The sequence below is a fragment of the Electrona antarctica genome (genome assembly GCF_951216825.1).
Source record: "Electrona antarctica genome assembly, chromosome: 4".
Taxonomy (NCBI): Eukaryota; Metazoa; Chordata; class Actinopteri; order Myctophiformes; family Myctophidae; genus Electrona; species Electrona antarctica.
In genome coordinates, this window is record NC_136809.1 from 22,798,323 (window position 1) to 22,816,906 (window position 18,584).

Consider the following 18,584-nt stretch of genomic DNA (forward strand, 5'->3'; position numbering starts at 1 on the left):
AGTGGTCGGGCAGGGGTGTAGGCATCGACCATAGCCCGGAGATAGGAAGGAGCTGTTCCTTTCACTGCCCTATAGGCTAACACCAGGGTTTTGAACTGGATGCGGGCCGCTACGGGGAGCCAGTGTAGAGAACGGAGAAGGATGGTTGTGTGGGAGAACTTGGGGCGGTTGAACACCAGACGAGCCGCAGCTTTCTGAACAAGCTCCAGAGGTCTGATGGCAGATGCCGGAGCACCAGCAAGGAGGGAGTTGCAGTAGTCCAGGCGGGAGATGACGAGAGCCTGGATGAGCACCTGGGCTGCCTTCTCCGTGAGGAAGGGGCGAATCCTCCTGATGTTGTAGAGGAGGAATCTGCAGGACCTTGTCACTGATGCGATGTTTGCCGAGAACGTCAGTTGATCGTCCAGGGTCACACCCAGATTTTTCGCAGTCCGAGTTGAGGTCACCACAGCATTATCAATGGTGATGGCCATGTCTCGGTGCGGACAGCCCTTCCCCGGGAGGAACATCAGCTCGGTCTTGTCCAGGTTGAGCTTCAGGTGGTTTGTCGACATCCACGCCGAGATGTCAGCCAGACAAGCAGCAATGCGTGCCTCCACTTGGGTATCAGAGGGGGGGAATGAGAGGATCAGCTGGGTGTCATCGGCATAGCAGTGGTAGGAAAAGCCATGGGAGTGGATGACAGCACCCAGAGATGTAGTGTAGAGAGAGAAAAGAAGAGGACCCAGAACCGAGCCTTGGGGAACCCCAGTTGTGAGCCTGTGTGGTTCTGACACAGACCCTCTCAGCATCACCTGGTAGGAGCGACCCGTCAGGTAGGATGCAAACAGGGAGAGTGCAGAGCCTGAGACACCCATCCCCTCGAGGGTGGAGAGGAGGATCTGATGGTTCACCGTGTCGAACGCTGCAGACAGGTCCAGGAGTATCAGGACGGAGGAGAGAGAGTTCGCTCTAGCGGCATGGAGCGACTCCGTCACTGCCAGCAGGGCAGTCTCTGTCGAGTGACCCACTTTGAAACCAGACTGGTTGGAGTCCAGGAGGTTGTTCTGGTGGAGATAGGAGGACAGTTGTTTAAAGACAGCACGTTCGAGAGTTTTAGATAGGAAGGATAGAAGGGAAACCGGTCTGTAGTTCTTGATCTCAGAGGGGTCAAGTGTCGGTTTCTTCAGGAGGGGGGTGACTCTGGCAGTCTTGAAAGTAGAGGGAAAGTAGCCAGATGTCAGAGAGGTGTTAATAAGGTGGGTTAAGAAGGGAAGAAGTTCAGGTGCAATAGACTGCAACAGAGTGGTTGGGACCGGGTCCAGAGAGCATGAGGTGGGGCGACTAGAGGTAACAAGGAGAAGGACCTCGTTAGGGGGGAGGGGAGAGAAGTGGGATAGAGAGGGGATGGGGGGGGGAAGAGGAGTAGATGAAGGTAGAGAGGGGGGGGGTGGCAGGCAGACGGGTGTGGGCAGTGCGCAGGGCACCAGCCGGGGGAGGAGGGAAGGAGGATCGGATATCGTTCACCTTCTTGTCAAAGAAGTTGGCGAAATCGTCAGGGAGGAGGGACGAGGAGGGAGGAGGGGGTGGTGGTTGTAGGAGAGAGGAGAAAGTTTCAAAGAGTTTTTTAGGGTTGGAAGCAGAAGCCTGAATTTTAGTGCAGAAAAAAGCAGCTTTAGCAGCTGATAGAGAGGAGGAAAAAGTAGAAATGAGAGATTGGAAGGTGAGAAGGTCCTCCGGGAGGTTGCCCTTTCTCCATTTGCGCTCAGCCGCTCTCAGGCTCCGTCTCTCAGTCCGCACTGAGTCCGACAAAATACAGAATAATGCTACTTACTCAACTAGACAGGTCAGGAGCTCTGTTCACTTCAAATGTTGGTTATACACTGAAGAGAATACTCCCAGCCTGGCTACTTATCCTTGAGTTGTGCTGGCTAAACCACTCACTTCACACTTCACAAGGAAATCAAGTGGCCTATACTACTTATCAAGTGGCCTATTACAGGGTGAAACTAATTAAACTAGTCTACTAGCCTACTGTTTGAACACAAACAATACAACTATAAACTACTGACTACCACACAAGCTAATAATATAATACTACTACAAAAGCACTTAGAGTTACACTAACAGCAGTTTGCTAAAATACAGAATAATGCTACTTACTCAACTAGACAGGTCAGGAGCTCTGTTCACTTCAAATGTTGGTTATACACTGATCAACTAGACAGGTCAGGAGCTCTGTTCACTTCAAATGTTGGTTATACACAGATCTACAAGCTCATAGCGCGCCACCGAGTGGCGCGCTACGAGCTTGTAGGTCTGCTATTTTTGAAAAATCGAAGAACGACTGACATAGAAACATAGCTTTTTCAGAAAACTGTCAGGATGTAGAAGACATTTTTAGAATCTGATCTCAGGTCAAAATGGGTTAAACAAATGAGTTATGTTTGTTTAAAGAGAGAATTTAGCACCAAGTAGAATCTCTACTTGGATTTTTGTAATTTATGTGTAATTCATCTCTGTACTTGTGAACTGTTCAAGTACTGTATGTTCATGTTCAATGTCCTGTGGGTTCCCAGCAGTTGTGGTCGGAGATGCGGCGCCACCAGATCCTGCGGGAGGAGTTGCGTCAGCGCAGGAAGCATCTGGAGTCCCTGATGGCTGAGCACCAGAGACGCAGTGGCCTTCCTGACTCCTCCTACAGGCTGGACGACCCTGAGGGACTGGCTGCCGGCTCACTGGCCCTCAGCAGGGACGAGAGGTGAGAGACCAACCAAGTGTTACAATGCAGACAGACTGTTGACTAGCTGCTGGCTCACTGGCCCTCAGCAGGGACGAGAGGTGAGAGACCAACCAGGTGTTACAATGCAGACAGACAGGACTAGCTGCTGGCTCACTGGCCCTCAGCAGGGACGAGAGGTGAGAGACCAACCAGGTGTTACAATGCAGACAGACAGGACTAGCTGCTGGCTCACTGGCCCTCAGCAGGGACGAGAGGTGAGAGACCAACTAGCTGACTAGCTGCCGGCTCACTGGCCCTCAGCAGGGACGAGAGGTGAGAGACCAACCAGGTGTTACAATGCAGACAGACAGGACTAGCTGCTGGCTCACTGGCCCTCAGCAGGGACGAGAGGTGAGAGACCAACTAGCTGACTAGCTGCCGGCTCACTGGCCCTCAGCAGGGACGAGAGGTGAGAGACCAACCAGGTGTTACAATGCAGACAGACTGTTGCTTTCATCTAGATGACAAGATGCTCACTGTCCCTTCACAATATCCGATGCCTGTTGCATCAGCTGCTGTTTGAGTTACTTCTGCCATAACGTTTCCCCTTTCGAATTATTCGTCTTGTTATAAACCAATTAAATAAAAGCTTTTAAACTTCATATTTAACATTCTCTTCATAGAAATATCATTTTTCTATTGGACAACTTGATACCAATTATCATAATACCTGGAGGCCAGTCTATGATAGTACAGTTTTTTATTGGTGTTTTGGTCTGTGTTTTGTCAGGACTATGGCTACCTGGGGGGGCTCTACTCCCTGTCACCTCGATGAGGATGATGATGATGAGGAGAATGGCTACCCGTCTGAGCTGGGCGGAGAGGAGGAAGATGAGGAAGAGGACCGAGGTGCAGAGAGCAGCTCGAGCTGCGACCTCCACCTCTACTCTACTAGCAGGAAGCAGCGCTCCTTCAGCAACAGGAAGAACTACGCAAGGTCTGTTGGATCGACTAAAGTCAAGTTATGTAACATTTCTTGTCTTGAAATGTTTATTCATTGTACAATGTACATTGTGCATAACTGTCACTCATGTGTAAAGAGGACCACAATGGAGTCCTGGACTTCATTCTGTCATGGCTTGGTTGTTTGCTGGTGCTATATCTTTTCAAGTTTTCAAAAGAATTAAACTAAAGTTAAGCCTAATTTATACTTTGACGTGTCAAAGTCTTAACAAAGCTTTTAAAAACATAACATGACATTAATTTGTTGTTTTATTTATTTGTATTTATTGTATTTCTATGCTAGGCCGGACGGCCGATGGCAGGATATTATGTTTTGCCCCTGACCATCCGTTTATCCACGCGTCCGTCTGTAAACAACTTTATTCCTATCCCTTGACACTCATTATGTAGGGCAGTGTATGTAGGGGAAGGGGCAATGGATGAGGGGTAGGGTTAAAAATAGAATTGAGAAGGGGCCTTAGTCTCCGGCACAGCTGGACTGATGTGACACTTTGTGCACACACACTTTTAGTAGGCCGAGGAAGAATATATCACAAATATTTCTAATTGTCCTCATGGTGGCCCTATAACAGGCCGTTTCACATTTTGACCTATAGGTGGCACCATGGGGAGGTTCTGCTGCTGTCGGTATGAATTAATACATACATATTTAGAGTTCATGGTCTGTTTTGGTTTGAAATGTTTTTGTCTGTGGTAGAAGTGAGATGTTTATTAGTCTCACTGTTTCTTACATTGTAAAAAATGGATTGTCTCTCCAGCAACCTGAAGCCTCCAGCAGCTTTCTCAGGAGAGGACGGAGGGAATCAGTCCTCCCAGCGTTCCAAGTCGAGGACCAAACAGGAGCAACAGAACAGGACTGTGCCCCAGTCCGGGGCCCAGTCTGGGGCCCAGTCTGGGGCCCAGTCTGGGGCCACACCGCGGCAGGAGAACCTGCGCTGGGCCTCGGAGCTGTCCTTCACCGAGGGTCCCCAGCCTCACTGGCAGGAGCAGGTCAGCCATCTGCAGAGGCAGTTGGACTTCAGCACCAGCATGTGTCAGACCCTCCTGCAGGACCAACAGGTGGGTTTACCAGGAACCACACACCCATCAGAACCATCAGACACAATGTTGATTACCTGCACTGAGTTGCATACCTCCCCATGGTTTAAAATAAGGGACTTAAAAAAACATGCTCCTTAATTATATAAAAAGTAATCAATAGAATAATCGCGAAGAAAATAATCGCTAGTTTCAGCCCTAATTGTTTGCACTCTGCTACTGTACAGTGGATGACGCTGTGTGTCCCTCTCCGTCCAGACGCTGTCCTACATGCTGCAGAGCCTGTTGGCAGGCCAGAACAGGGCGTTGCCCAACAACATGTCATCCCCCCACGTCCACCTGATCATGCATCAGCTCAACCAGTGTTACACCCAGCTGGCCTGGCAGCAGAACAACGTACAAAGGTAACAAACCTAAATAAAAAAACAAGATGGAGTTGTCGAACGAGGGGTTATGTTGATGTTGCCGAAATCTAGAAAGAATTTCTATTTTCAGAGATTATGAATTCAAGTAATGTGTGACTGATTGATCCTGTGGTTTGTGAGATTAGCTGCAGACACACACAGATCCACGCCATAAAATCTATAGCGTTCAAGTGGAATTTACAAGACCAAACAGTGATATTTTAATTATAAAATGATCACGACAATCTGAAGTAAATCAGTATAATGACTTAACCCTAACTGCCCTAAAGGCAACAACCCGACAAGTACACGTTTCAACAAGTTCTTCTATATGTATGTTATTCACTCCTCTAAAACGATATACCACCGTCGTTTTCTGGTACCACTAGTCCGAATCACACCAGTTGCAGTTGCTCACAACTCCTTGCAACAAAACAGTTTTAAGGTCAACCACACCAATGCAATTCCTTGCAACTGCCATTGGGGATAATGGTTGCAAGTAGTTGCAAGTTCATCATCATTGGTGCGGTTTGGGCTTTACACAAAAGTACTATTGCTGTATGTTGCGTATACTGGTCCATGTGTTTGACTTTTCCTGTCTGCTGGCCCAGGCTGAAGCAAGTCCTGAACGAGCTCCTCCTCCACCAACAGAAGCACCCGTCGCCCTCAGCGGGTCAGCAGGCCTCTTCCTCCCAGGACTCCAGCTCTTCCCGTCCGCCACCGTCCCCCAGCGTCTACCTGCCCATCTCCTCTGGCTTCCTCCCCTCAGCCAACGCCTTCAATGTCCCAGGCCTGTCAGCCACCGCCTTCTCCCCGCTGCCTCCGAGTACGGCACGCACGCACGCACGCACGCACGCACGCACGCACGCACGCACGCACGCACGCACGCACGCACGCACGCACGCACGCACTCACGCACTCACGCACTCACGCACTCTCTCACACACACACACACACACACACACACACACACACACACACACACACACACACACACACACACACACACAGAAGTCTACAATACTGTACATACACTTATTTAAAGGTGCAGTACACTCTGGACTGTACACAACATTAGCTGTAGTATATATTTATTTACTTACAAAGAATTGTAGTTTATGTACAGTATTGGACATATACAGGGGTTGACACTAACGGTTTCCCTACTGCCCGTGGAAAGTAAATAGAATGTCCGGGGAAGTGGAGTTTGCTTTCACGTTTCCCTACGGGCAAGTGCATTGCATCTTAATTTAATATTGGCTATTAATGAAGAACAATGTTACCGTTTATCAGTTTCACTCATTCTGTTTTTTCAAAGTGACTGTCGCCACTCGACAGTTATCGATTAGATTTAACATTAATAATAATTAGTTTAGCAAATTTTACCTATCATTTTATAATGGACTATTAACCTTTGGACAAGTAGAACATGGCCTGTACTTGCCTAATAGGAAAGTACATGATTTGTGCACGTTGTGCATGTTGTACAGACACTGAGCACTGTGAGTCTGAGTGCGCACAGAGCTCTGGGCTCTCCATGCTGAAGAATTAAAATGCAGAGTCTGCCGTCTGATAATTCAGCCTCTCTGTCTGCTCTGCTGTGAAATTGGAATTAATTGAAATTGGATAAAGTTACAGTTCTAACACCAGCACACACACTTTTTCTGTGGGATTGACCTTGCCCAACTGTGAAGAGTCGTGTGAGATGAGTCATAGTGAATTACTACTTGAAGGGTGGTTTTACTTAAAACATGGACCATTAACCCCCCTTGCCCCTCAGAGGAAATCAGAATGTGCTCTTATCTTTGCTTCTCTCCTCTCCTTCTCTTGCTCTGCTTTTCTCCGGCTGTCTCTCACTCACCTTCTCTCCTCATCCTCTCTCCCTGCAGGCTTTAACTTCAACCCTCTGTTCCCCGTTGTGGGAGACTTTGGTCAAGCTTCAGTGGCTCAAAGCAGCCCCGGCCAGCAGCAGCATCACCATCATTCTCAGCAGCAGCAGCAGCAGCAGCAGCAGCAGCAGCTAGATCACAACACCTCTGTCAAGACAGAGTACATGAGCTTCCCTCCACCGGTGCAGCGCTCTCCTCTCAATGCTGATGCATTTGGACGGTGTGTACGCCTGTTTAGTCTGTCTGCTTTTCATTTGTTTTCATCAAAATGAAATGTAGGTATGGTGAGAATTGACTGCAACACTCAAAGTTGACAAGCAAAATGTGTAGAGATGAGATACAGACCGCTAGGAGCTCATCTAAACACAAAGGAAACAACCGGCAAAGAATATAAGCTAAGCAGATAACGCAGTCTAAACGATAACAGTCACTACAAGATTCTCCAAATGATGCAAGTCATCTGTTTTTCTGAAACAGCCTTCAAATCCCTTTTCGGCACAACCATTTGACCTACTCATTGAAATGTATCTGTCTTTCTCTCCTACTCTGTGCAGGCCTGCAGGCTGGCCCAACACTTCCTCCTCCCACATGAACAACTCCACCCAACTCCACCGGGCCGATACGGAGCAGCAGGAGTCCCCATTCTCCTCCCCCGCTCACGCCCCCCGCCACAACCACAACCTCCCCCATTCCGAGAGCTTCAACAGCCTGCCAGACTCCGCTGATCCCACCACCGTCACCAAAACCTTCAGGGCCGGGCGCAAGGCGTCGGCCCAGGCCAGCCTGGCATCCCGTGACAAGACGCCCATCTCTTCAGGCCGACGACGCAGGAACAAAGGTCACAAGAATGCTGCAGGTAGATTTACATATTGGGCCTTAAAACTATGAAGCTTAATGAAATGGTAGGTTGTGTTGTTTTAATATGTGTTTAATATCCAGAATGGATCCTCAAAACACAACATCCTGCCCAAAACAATATTCTTCTCAATGGGATGCAGTGAGATCCATCAGCATCAGGATGGCAATGTAGAATATGTAGTGCCACCAGAAGTGCAAGTGTTTTCACTATGGAATAATGTAGTTGTAGTACAGGAAAAAATAAATTGTCCTGCTAATTTGGTATCGATCCGTGTTTGAAAATGAAAAGAAATGGATTTGGTTATATGAGGTCAGCATTTTTTATTTATTATTACCGGTATATAGGCTTTATAGAGGGTATGCGCATCATGACATCATCATCATCATACCCGGAAGTTATGCGAGAATCTTCTTCGTGTAACATCAGAGGTCCAACTCGGTGTCGTGGAGCCACGCCCGCATCTCTGGTCCCAGGTCGAAGAGGCTGGCTTCCGAGGGTGGTCTGTATAAGGGGCAGGTGTTGATGATATGGTCGGCGGTCTGCTCAGGGTCAACGCACTTGCATGCCGCACTGTCCGCTAATCCCCACTTCTGCATTGATGCATTGAAGCGCCCAACCCCAGTTCTTAAGTGGTTCATTGTGGTCCATTGCCGGCGAGGTAGGTCGTCTCCTCCAATGGCGCCATCTCCTGGTTCCCAGATGTAACGATGCATGGGGGAGGGCCCGGCCCACTCCCACTCCTGCTTCCACGCTGCTGCCAACCATGCATCTCTGGAGATGTCCTCAGAGGTGGAGTTGAGCATCTCTTGTGCTGCCTTGTTGTAGGGGTGGCGGGACTCGAGTCTGCTTGGAAGCGCTGGAGTTGTTGTGGTGTTGTGCAGGATGTACCAGTCGTGCTTTTGTGCTTTCCTGGCCAGGACGAGGGTGGCAGCCTCCTGTCGGAGGCCGGCCGGTGCTATTCCCGCAAGGACTGGCAAGAGGGACACAAGGGTGGGCTTCAGGCATCCCGTTATGATTCGGAGGGCGTTGTTAATTGCCACGTCGACCTTTCTCGCATGAGGGCTCAAGTCACCTCAAGTTCCCTCCTTGCTTCCCTGGTGCTAAGGTGGTATGTCATTATGCGGGAATGCCTACTGAGTGCCAAAAAACTACTTTCTGGCCTTGACAGCCCATACATCCAAAAAGAAAAGTCCTATCTGATTGCATTAAACAACGTTAAACTCACTTTGCCACTCGATTTGCCACTCACTTTATGCAATTGCACATATCCTCTATTATCAGTGAAGGGTAAATTTGGCATGTAATTCAGCTAGGCAAATCATCCCTCTGACAGTCTAAAAAGCTGTTACTCCAGTCATGTTTTATTTGTTGGCTAATTTTTTGGCCAAATTGGCTCATTTGGACAGTCACTACTTTGCCTGCCAACTAACCAATTTTTCATGATTCTTTTCAAATTTACCAGAAGTGGGTATAGAATATAGATGATTGTGTCGGCCACAAGGGCAGCAGGAGCCAGTATAAATATTTCTCCATTAAGGTCCAAATTAAAATGTGTGAAGAGAATGGTACATAAATTCACATCAGGAATTACTTATTAGTACCGAAACTTCTGGGAACATCATAATTCAATGCATGGGGCTAAAACAGCAGCTAACAAACCTACGGCTTATGCTTTGAAACACAGTCCTAATACCGTCCCAATATGAAGGACCGGCCAAAGTCTTTGCATTGGTTTACTTTTGTTTTTAAATTTCAGAATTATTCCACCCAGTTCTTGCCCCTACATTGAATTTAGATTTTTCCCAGACATTTCCGTAGACAGACACCTGAAATCACACGATTAGTCACACACGTTACCGCAGTGAAATTTGTTCTCCGCATTTGACCCATCTCTTGGAGCGGTGAGCCGCAGCGTGAGCCTCAGCGTGTGTCGCGCTCGGGAATCATTAGTTGATTTGACCCCCAATCCAACCCATTGATGCCGAGTGCCAAGCAGGGAGGCATTGGGTCCCATTTTCACAGTCTTTGGTATGACCCGGCCGTCAATACAGAACATTAAGGCAGTGCATTCAAATAATCCATTCTGTGTGTTCTGCAGGCCAGGAAAGCGACAGTGCAAGCAGCACTGCAGGCTTTGTCCAGGAGAGGGCAGTGCCGCCCCGGCAGAGGGACCAGGACCAGAACCTTCTGGACAAACTGACACAGGAGAAACTGGACAGCAAGACCAAGGCGGGACACAAACCCAATGACCTTTCCTCTGGTACTGTCTCAACTGTCAAAACTGTCTGATGCAGCCGAGGGTTCATTCAAATGACCTCAAATCCGTGAGACTACTGCTAGTTCTCTGCACAATACAATCCTCACTGTACTTTTAACTGAGTCTCAAAATAGACTGGTTCTAAAACGTCTGGGTTTCCGAGGCTACTCTGGCTCTGGCTCTCTAATTGGTGGTTAACTACAGATGAGTTGCCAGTTAAATGCAGTTAACTACCTGGTAGGGTAGAATGCTAGCAGTACCAGGGTCCAGTTAAATGCAGTTAACTACCTGGTAGGGTAGAATGCTAGCAGTACCAGGGTCCAGTGTTGAGAAACACTAGATTATCCAATTGTGACTAGTCATCAGCTTTCATAATAAGGATAATATTGACAATATTAGTGGTAGTTCATAGTACGAATTTCATTATTCTGTACTGATTTTGTTTTGCATACAAAAGGGGAAAGCTGATGACCGGATGCATCTGGATGTTTGAAATGTGTGTCCTTGTTTGTCACCATTACCACACTGAATGTCCTGAGTGTTTACCATGAAATATAACAACAGCTTTATGCTTTTTAATTTAATTTAATTTATCTATGTTTGCACATTTGTTGTTGCATCACACTATTTTAATTTTCGTCTCATTTCCCTTTGTTTGTCATTTTGAATGTATCTTCACTCAGCATATGCTTGGAGAACTCCCTTCCTCTCTAACAGAATTGCATGCACTGAAGCACCAGGTAAACTCACCCAGCAGATCTTCAAAATAGTAGATCTTCAAAATGCACACAACGTGTCGCAATGGGGGGGGGGGGGGGGGGGGGGGGGGGGTACGACAATGTATAAATAAGTTTAAAGTCATGCTCTATAGCAACAGTTGCTGCAGACCGATTTCCATTTCTTTTTAATAATCCGGCATTTTCCAAAATGGGTGATGATGGGCCATAACAAATCTGCTTAAAAATAGAAAAAAGAAAAACAACACAAAAAAGATTTGAATGTCTGTCACGATCATTGGTATATACACAGCATTCTTTAGCTATCTGTAGACATACACACACACACACACACTTAGCTTAGCTTAGCTTAGCTTAGAGGGAACACTGGGTTTGATCTCAGATGTCGGGAGTATGCTGTCTCTATGAACTCAAATGCACATTTGCACATGAAATCTGTATGGGTGTGTGTGTGGGCTTAAAGCCATTCTAGTCGCTGAGATGGTGCTGTTTGTCTTCCCTGCAGATGCGAGCAGTGACTTCTCTCTGTTTGAGGCCCTGAGGGAGACCATCTACTCTGAGGTGGCCACTCTGATCTCTCAGAATGAGTCACGGCCACACTTTCTCATCGAGCTGTTCCATGAGCTGCAGCTGCTCAATACAGACTACCTCCGCCAGAGGGCGCTCTACTCCCTGCAGGTAAGCACAGGTCATTTTTAACCAAATTGGTCAAAACTCATCAAGGAATGGCTGGACCAAATGGGGCTCTGATACATTGTCTTATATACATATAAATACATACACACGTTGCTTTAACATCTTTGAACCACGGTGCCTTGTATTTTCCCCTCCAGGACATCGTGACGAGGCACCTCACAGAGCGGAATGGGGCTGAGAACCAGCCTCTCTCGCTGGGCCCTGTGGCCTGGGCAGCTGGTTCCCAGTCGGAGATGACGCCCAGCGAGAGCCTGGCTACCAGTGATGTGGTAAGATGGAGCAGTCTTTGGTGTGACCGACCAAAGCGTTTTTATTTATTTATTTTCCCAGCTGAAAATGCTCTAATGATAACGTCCAGCTGGGAGAGCTTTAGAGCCCCTTGGAAGGTGCAGCATATTTAAAGCCAAGACCAAGTTTTCCAATATATTTTGGTATACGCCGGCCATTTGCAGACTAAAATCCTAATTGGCCATTAAATATTGGCCTGGCTCTACTGGAGATACTACTATTACTAGCACTGGCTCGGAGACTACTGTATATCAGACTTAAATGTTTGGTCAGATTTTATGTGCACTCCAACTTGCAGCTAATTAGCTTCTCAAGCATTTACTATGGTTCATATTTCACATTGTCCCATACACGGTACACAGTAGCTCCGAGCTCGTATCGAAATAAATACGCACACTGTTGTTTTGTGTGACCTAGTCGCGTAACGTCCTGGCAGATAGCTACTTACATTCTTGCAAATACAGTATGTAGCCTTTGTTTGCGATAATTAAATGTAGGAATCGATGAGCAGAACCAAAATTCTATTGTTATGGGTTTGGTTCTGTTTCTCCCACTAGTCCACACTCTCTCTATTCTCCCTCGTGTCTATATCTGTCTCTGATCCATTTTGTCTCCCGTCTTCATCTCCTCTGTCCATTGAGGATTCTGCCTGTCCCTTCATCTTCATTCTGAGCCTCTCTGCCAACACTCACGCCCTGCTTTCCTTAACCCTCTTTCCCTGTCCTTCCATAGACGTCACCCCCTTTAATTCTCTGAAGGCATCAGTCATTTTCTCCCCTTTCTCTTCATCGTTTCATCCTTATCCATCGCTTGCTTTTTTTCCCTATCTTCTCACACATCCTTTATTCCCGCTCCCCTCCATCTCTCCCCGCCACCATCACCAGACCCTCTGCTGGCTTTGAAACCTGCTCTCATCAGATGAGGCTTTTGAAAGCACCCACACACACACTTCGCACCAAAATCTCTCAGTGGCTCTTCTTCAAACGAGACACCACCGGCTCTGTGTTCTCGGAGGGGCCCCACGGCGGTCCCCGGGGGCTGTGCTAATTGGAAGCCGTTCCTTTTGTCTTCCTAAATAAGCCGCCTCTGTTCCTTGTGAATTGATGGATGGAAACACGCGGCACGTCAGCGTTAGGAGGAGGGTGGTGGGGTGAGGCGCCATTGTTCTCTGGGTTAATTCCGCCTATCTCTAGGTGTTCTTCAGCAGAGGTTATAGTGTTGTCAGAGCAGTGTGCGTGTGGGGACAATCCCCGATGAGGCTTTATCACAATGGAGAGACAATGACGGATGAGAAGATATTGTTTAGGTTTTGTTGACATGCCTGTGCCGTGTGTGAGACTGACGACAGCCTGCCGTGTGTTGTCAGGACGGCTCTGAGAAGAACATCAGGCAGATGAAACGGCAGCGTGTGAAGAGGACCGAGGACGGAGACTCTGCGGACGACAGCGTTGTGTCCACGTCCTCCAACCTGGAGGCCTTCGCCAATGACGACCTGGGTACGCGCGAAGATGCTCGCCACAAGCACACACACCTAGGGGCTGTCACGGGTACAAATTTAAGTTGACGATTAATTGTCTTACAAATAATTGCGATTAATGAAACATTGGACAACATGTGATTGTGAATACAAACGTAATTTCAGAATTTCGTAATAAAAAATTGCACAGGGCAGATATGACAAATAACTTAAATATACTAAGCAATTACTTACATATTTTTTTTATTTTATACTAAAGAAATGTAAAAATAGTAGAAATAGCTGATCTACAAGCTTCCAACACGTCACAAAGTGACACATTGTAAGCTTTTAGATCTGCTATTTCTGCTTTTTTTTTTGTTCGATGATTATGATGATTATGCAAAAATAATTATCTATATAATAATTGTGACAGCCCTACCCACACACTGTTTCACCTGTCTTTCTCACTATGCACACACCGTGCTGTACACTGCACACAAACAACCACACACCGTGCTGTACACACAAACAACCACACACCATGCTGTACACTACAGTACACACAAACAACCACACACCGTGCTGTACACACAAACAACCACACACCATGCTGTACACTACAGTACACACAAACAACCACACACCATGCTGTACACTACAGTACACACAAACAACCACACACCGTGCTGTACACTACAGTACACACAAACAACCACACCATGCTGTACACTACAGTACACACAAACAACCACACACCGTGCTGTACTCTACAGTACACACAAACAACCACACCATGCTGTACACTACAGTACACACAAACAACCACACACCGTGCTGTACACTACAGTACACACAAACAACCACACACCGTGCTGTACACTACAGTACACACAAACAACCACACCATGCTGTACACTACAGTACACACAAACAACCACACACCGTGCTGTACACTACAGTACACACAAACAACCACACCATGCTGTACACTACAGTACACACAAACAACCACACACCGTGCTGTACACTACAGTACACACAAACAACCACACCATGCTGTACACTACAGTACACACAAACAACCACACCATGCTGTACACTACAGTACACACAAACAACCACACACCGTGCTGTACACTACAGTACACACAAACAACCACACCGTGCTGTACTCTACAGTACACACAAACAACCACACCGTGCTGTACACTACAGTACACACAAACAACCACACCGTGCTGTACACTACAGTACACACAAACAACCACACCGTGCTGTACACTACAGTACACACAAACAACCACACCGTGCTGTACACTACAGTACACACAAACAACCACACCGTGCTGTACACTACAGTACACACAAACAACCACACCGTACTGTACACTACAGTACACACAAACAACCACACACCGTGCTGTACACTACAGTACACACAAACAACCACACCATGCTGTACACTACAGTACACACAAACAACCACACACCGTGCTGTACACTACAGTACACACAAACAACCACACCGTGCTGTACACTACAGTACACACAAACGACCACATACCGTGCTGTACTCTACAGTACACACAAACGACCACACCGTGCTGTACTCTACAGTACACACAAACGACCACATACCGTGCTGTACACTACAGTACACACAAACAACAACACACCGTGCTGTACACTACAGTACACACAAACAACCACACACCATGCTGTACTCTACAGTACACACAAACAACCACACACCGTGCTGTACACTACAGTACACACAAACAACCACACACCGTGCTGTACACTACAGTACACACAAACAACAACACACCGTGCTGTACTAGTCTACAGTACACACAAACAACCACACACCGTGCTGTACTAGTCTATAGTACACACAAACAACCACACACTGTGCTGTACACTACAGTACACTACACACAAACAACCACACACTGTGCTGTAGTGTACACTATAGTACACACAAACAACCACACCAGCGAAAAGTGCTTGAAGCTTTTCAGAATGATGCATGTTTTCCTTTCCCTTTTCCATCGCCCATTTAAGTTCTGCTTTTGCTTACAGTGCTAAATCATCATAGCAAACCTGAACATAAATGCACATACACATGATACAAGTGAAAATGGCGGAAGCTTGCAAGATTGTAGATTACCTATGCTATATTTTCACATCATTAGTGCTGAAGTTGAGAGCTTTGTTCATGGCTCGTAGCATACCTGGTACTAATACTCACACGGAACTATTGATTATTTTCTTAATTCTCTACTTATCAATTAACTGTAGCAGCCCTAGTGGTCTTCACAGTCCATTCACGCTACTGTATTTAAAGGCGTACAAACAACATAGAATGTCTTGTGTATTTTGTGTATAACTTAAATTGAACATTATCTGTAGATTTATATCATTATGCTTAGACATAATAATTACTACACTTTGTAATAATCAGACTCACAAGTAATCTCCCATATGTTTAATATCATAATCTGTCCCGCCCCCTTGCGTGCAAAGCTGAAGTGAGGAGCAATTAACATTTTGTTTATCCAGAAGCCAATGATATAAGCTTACTGTACATTCCACATCACATGCACTCCTCTAACTTTCACCAGCAAGAACATTATGTTGTTTTTTCACCCCCGGGCTGGACCCTACTGTGGAAACCTGAGTATTCATAACATTATGTTGTTTTTTCACCCCCGGGCTGGACCCTACTGTGGAAACCTGAGTATTCATAACATTATGTTGTTTTTTCACCCCCGGGCTGGACCCTACTGTGGAAACCTGAGTATTCATAGAACATTATGTTGTTTTTTCACCCCCGGGCTGGACCCTACTGTGTGGAAACCTGAGTATTCATATCCACAGCAATCCCTGCTTTTTTTCATCCCGCTTGCCTCATTGAGTTTGATCTTCTCTCTGTCTCTTTTTTCTCCTACTGTGTGTGCTGCTCTGCTAGGCAACACAGTGATTCATTTAGACAAGGCCATGGCCAGGATGAGAGAATATGAGCGCATGAAGCTTAAAGTTGAGTCTAACCACTGTACCACCCACGCTGTAGCCACAGGCGGCGCTAATGCTCATCACCCCTCTGCTCTGCTTCGGGAAGGTACCTAATCACTTAACCCTTCATAGTACTCCCCCGGGTTCATACTGCGTAGCTCCCCAGTGTGCCCAACAGTAGAGGACTGACTAGTGTTATAACGTTCTGGCATATTGATGTTACCTTAGATATCACATCACATTATTGCAAACATATGTATTTGATACTGTATGTCGCCATATTGTCACATTTTGTTAAATGACAGTCTTACATGATTGATGTATGACATCAATGACATTGTATGACATTATACAGTATGGTTGAAGGTGTGAGTAGACGATTAATAACAAGTAATGTCACTGATATGGTCCTTTAACCACACTGTGTCGGTTGAGCATCTGTGCTCAGCTGTCTTTCCCTAATTACATAAAGGTCGTCATCATTCATGTCTCTGCTTGTAATGTTGATTATATGATTTTTTGCTTCATTGCTTCTTTTCTTTAGAGGTGACATGTCACCTTAAAATGAGTCATTTGTTTCCTTGTTTTTATTACAGTTTTTCTATCTTCTAATTTGCCTGTTGTCTTTTGGATTACGTTACATTCTTTTCAGCCTTTTAGCCCATTGGCGCTTAAACACATCTCAGAAGACATATTTTTTAGCATCTTGCAGGTTATCTTGTTACTGTGTATCACTGTGTTTCCAGAAAACCTGAACTAAAGTGGTGTGTTTGTGTCCAGGTGCTTCCGCAGAGGTGCGCTGTCCTCAGATTGACACACAGCAGCTGGACAGACAGATCAAGGCCATCATGACCGAGGTCATTCCCTTCCTCAAGGTATGCTCACCGAAACAGTACAGAGCAGTCATCTTGATTACCTGACAGGCTGACACTTGCACAAAGGTTCCCGATTTGATCCCAGACTCCTCCTGGCTGTGTGTTGAAGTGTCCTTGACCCCCAACTGCTCCCGATGAGTAGCTTGTTTCCTCCGCCATTGCCGTGACTAATGCACATTGTAAAAGCACTTTGGAGTATGGCGTTATATAAATGCACCACTTTAGAAATAAGCACCAACACTCTATACCCACTCATACAAAATTATAATAGAATGAGGGAGCGCATTCCTGAGGGAGGCTTGTTTTGTGCACCAGTAGAGCTGCAACATCCTTTGAGGCCACAGCCCTGAAAAAGCTAACACACAGACAGAGTTAACAAACTGCTAAGCTAACGGAGGACTGCCGTGCAGTGTCGGGAGAGTGCTACTGGTGGTTACGAGGGACAATGTTGGAGTAGAGATTATGATGTTGCGTCTTTGTCACTAAAGAAATTGAAAATGCCAAGTGCAAGTAGGGTGTTAACAGTCGAGTATAAAAGAGGGGGTTGATCAGGGAGCAAGAGTCAATAATGTCACTATCATTCCTTTTATTGTGACTCCTCCAACATGACGGCACTGGCCGCAATACACTGAGTTTATAATTCCAGATCACCTTGACATGTCTTTAACTAGATGCATCCAAGGAACGGCAGCATGAAGAACTCAGCAGACAGACAGATGTCATCTGTGACAGTGTTGTGTGTGGTTGTGTTTGATGTGAATAGGAGCACATGGACGAGGTGTGTTCCTACCAGCTGTTGACCTCCGTCCGTCGCATGGTCCTCACCCTCACGCAGGAGAACGACGACAGCAAGGAGTTCGTCTGCTTCTTCCACAGACAGCTGGGAGGAATCCTGCAGGTAGGGGGAGATGCGTTCATGTTCATGTCAGTAGAATTCACTGCACAGATGGAATGAAAGACGTGGCTCATTTGTGTAATGCCAAAAAAACACATTTTAATACCCAACTAAAAATAAGTGTTAAATACAGTGATAGAAATTTTGATAAATGTTATAACCTTAAAAAAACTACTAATATCAGTCACCAGAGAACAGGTGTTTTCAATGAATCGAACATGGAGTTAGATGGATTTATAATGGAGTTTGCAGTTACAATAGGTTTGTATAGGAAGTATTAACGGTTCAAGTGGTTAAATGTCTGAAAATACACATGAATTCAACATACACTGATGATAGTGCTGTCAAACAAGTCTATGAAGCTGTCTATGAAATCTATGAAAAGGTTTAACAATTTTAGACAAAGCAGGGGGTCCCTGCTTAATCTCTCTCAACTAAGGGGTCCTTG

The 18,584-nt window shown here is 46.2% G+C and overlaps 1 protein-coding gene across 12 annotated transcripts in view; it reads left to right on the plus strand.

Moving 5' to 3' along the window:
* pcm1 (pericentriolar material 1) overlaps positions 1 to 18,584 on the plus strand; it is a 40,453-nt gene that overhangs the window by 16,381 nt on the left and 5,488 nt on the right. For 8 of the 12 annotated variants that reach the window (XM_079499953.1, XM_079499956.1, XM_079499958.1 and 5 more), the window contains exons 17-31: positions 2,559 to 2,740; positions 3,492 to 3,698; positions 4,483 to 4,783; positions 5,021 to 5,166; positions 5,778 to 5,992; positions 7,056 to 7,275; positions 7,610 to 7,911; positions 10,013 to 10,174; positions 10,855 to 10,911; positions 11,414 to 11,586; positions 11,742 to 11,873; positions 13,259 to 13,388; positions 16,323 to 16,472; positions 17,147 to 17,241; positions 18,005 to 18,139. In XM_079499953.1, coding sequence (XP_079356079.1) covers positions 2,559 to 2,740; positions 3,492 to 3,698; positions 4,483 to 4,783; positions 5,021 to 5,166; positions 5,778 to 5,992; positions 7,056 to 7,275; positions 7,610 to 7,911; positions 10,013 to 10,174; positions 10,855 to 10,911; positions 11,414 to 11,586; positions 11,742 to 11,873; positions 13,259 to 13,388; positions 16,323 to 16,472; positions 17,147 to 17,241; positions 18,005 to 18,139 — 2,607 coding nt within the window. The remainder of the gene's footprint in view (positions 1 to 2,558; positions 2,741 to 3,491; positions 3,699 to 4,482; positions 4,784 to 5,020; positions 5,167 to 5,777; positions 5,993 to 7,055; positions 7,276 to 7,609; positions 7,912 to 10,012; positions 10,175 to 10,854; positions 10,912 to 11,413; positions 11,587 to 11,741; positions 11,874 to 13,258; positions 13,389 to 16,322; positions 16,473 to 17,146; positions 17,242 to 18,004; positions 18,140 to 18,584) is intronic. The other 4 variants (XM_079499954.1, XM_079499950.1, XM_079499952.1 and 1 more) reach the window with 3 other exon arrangements.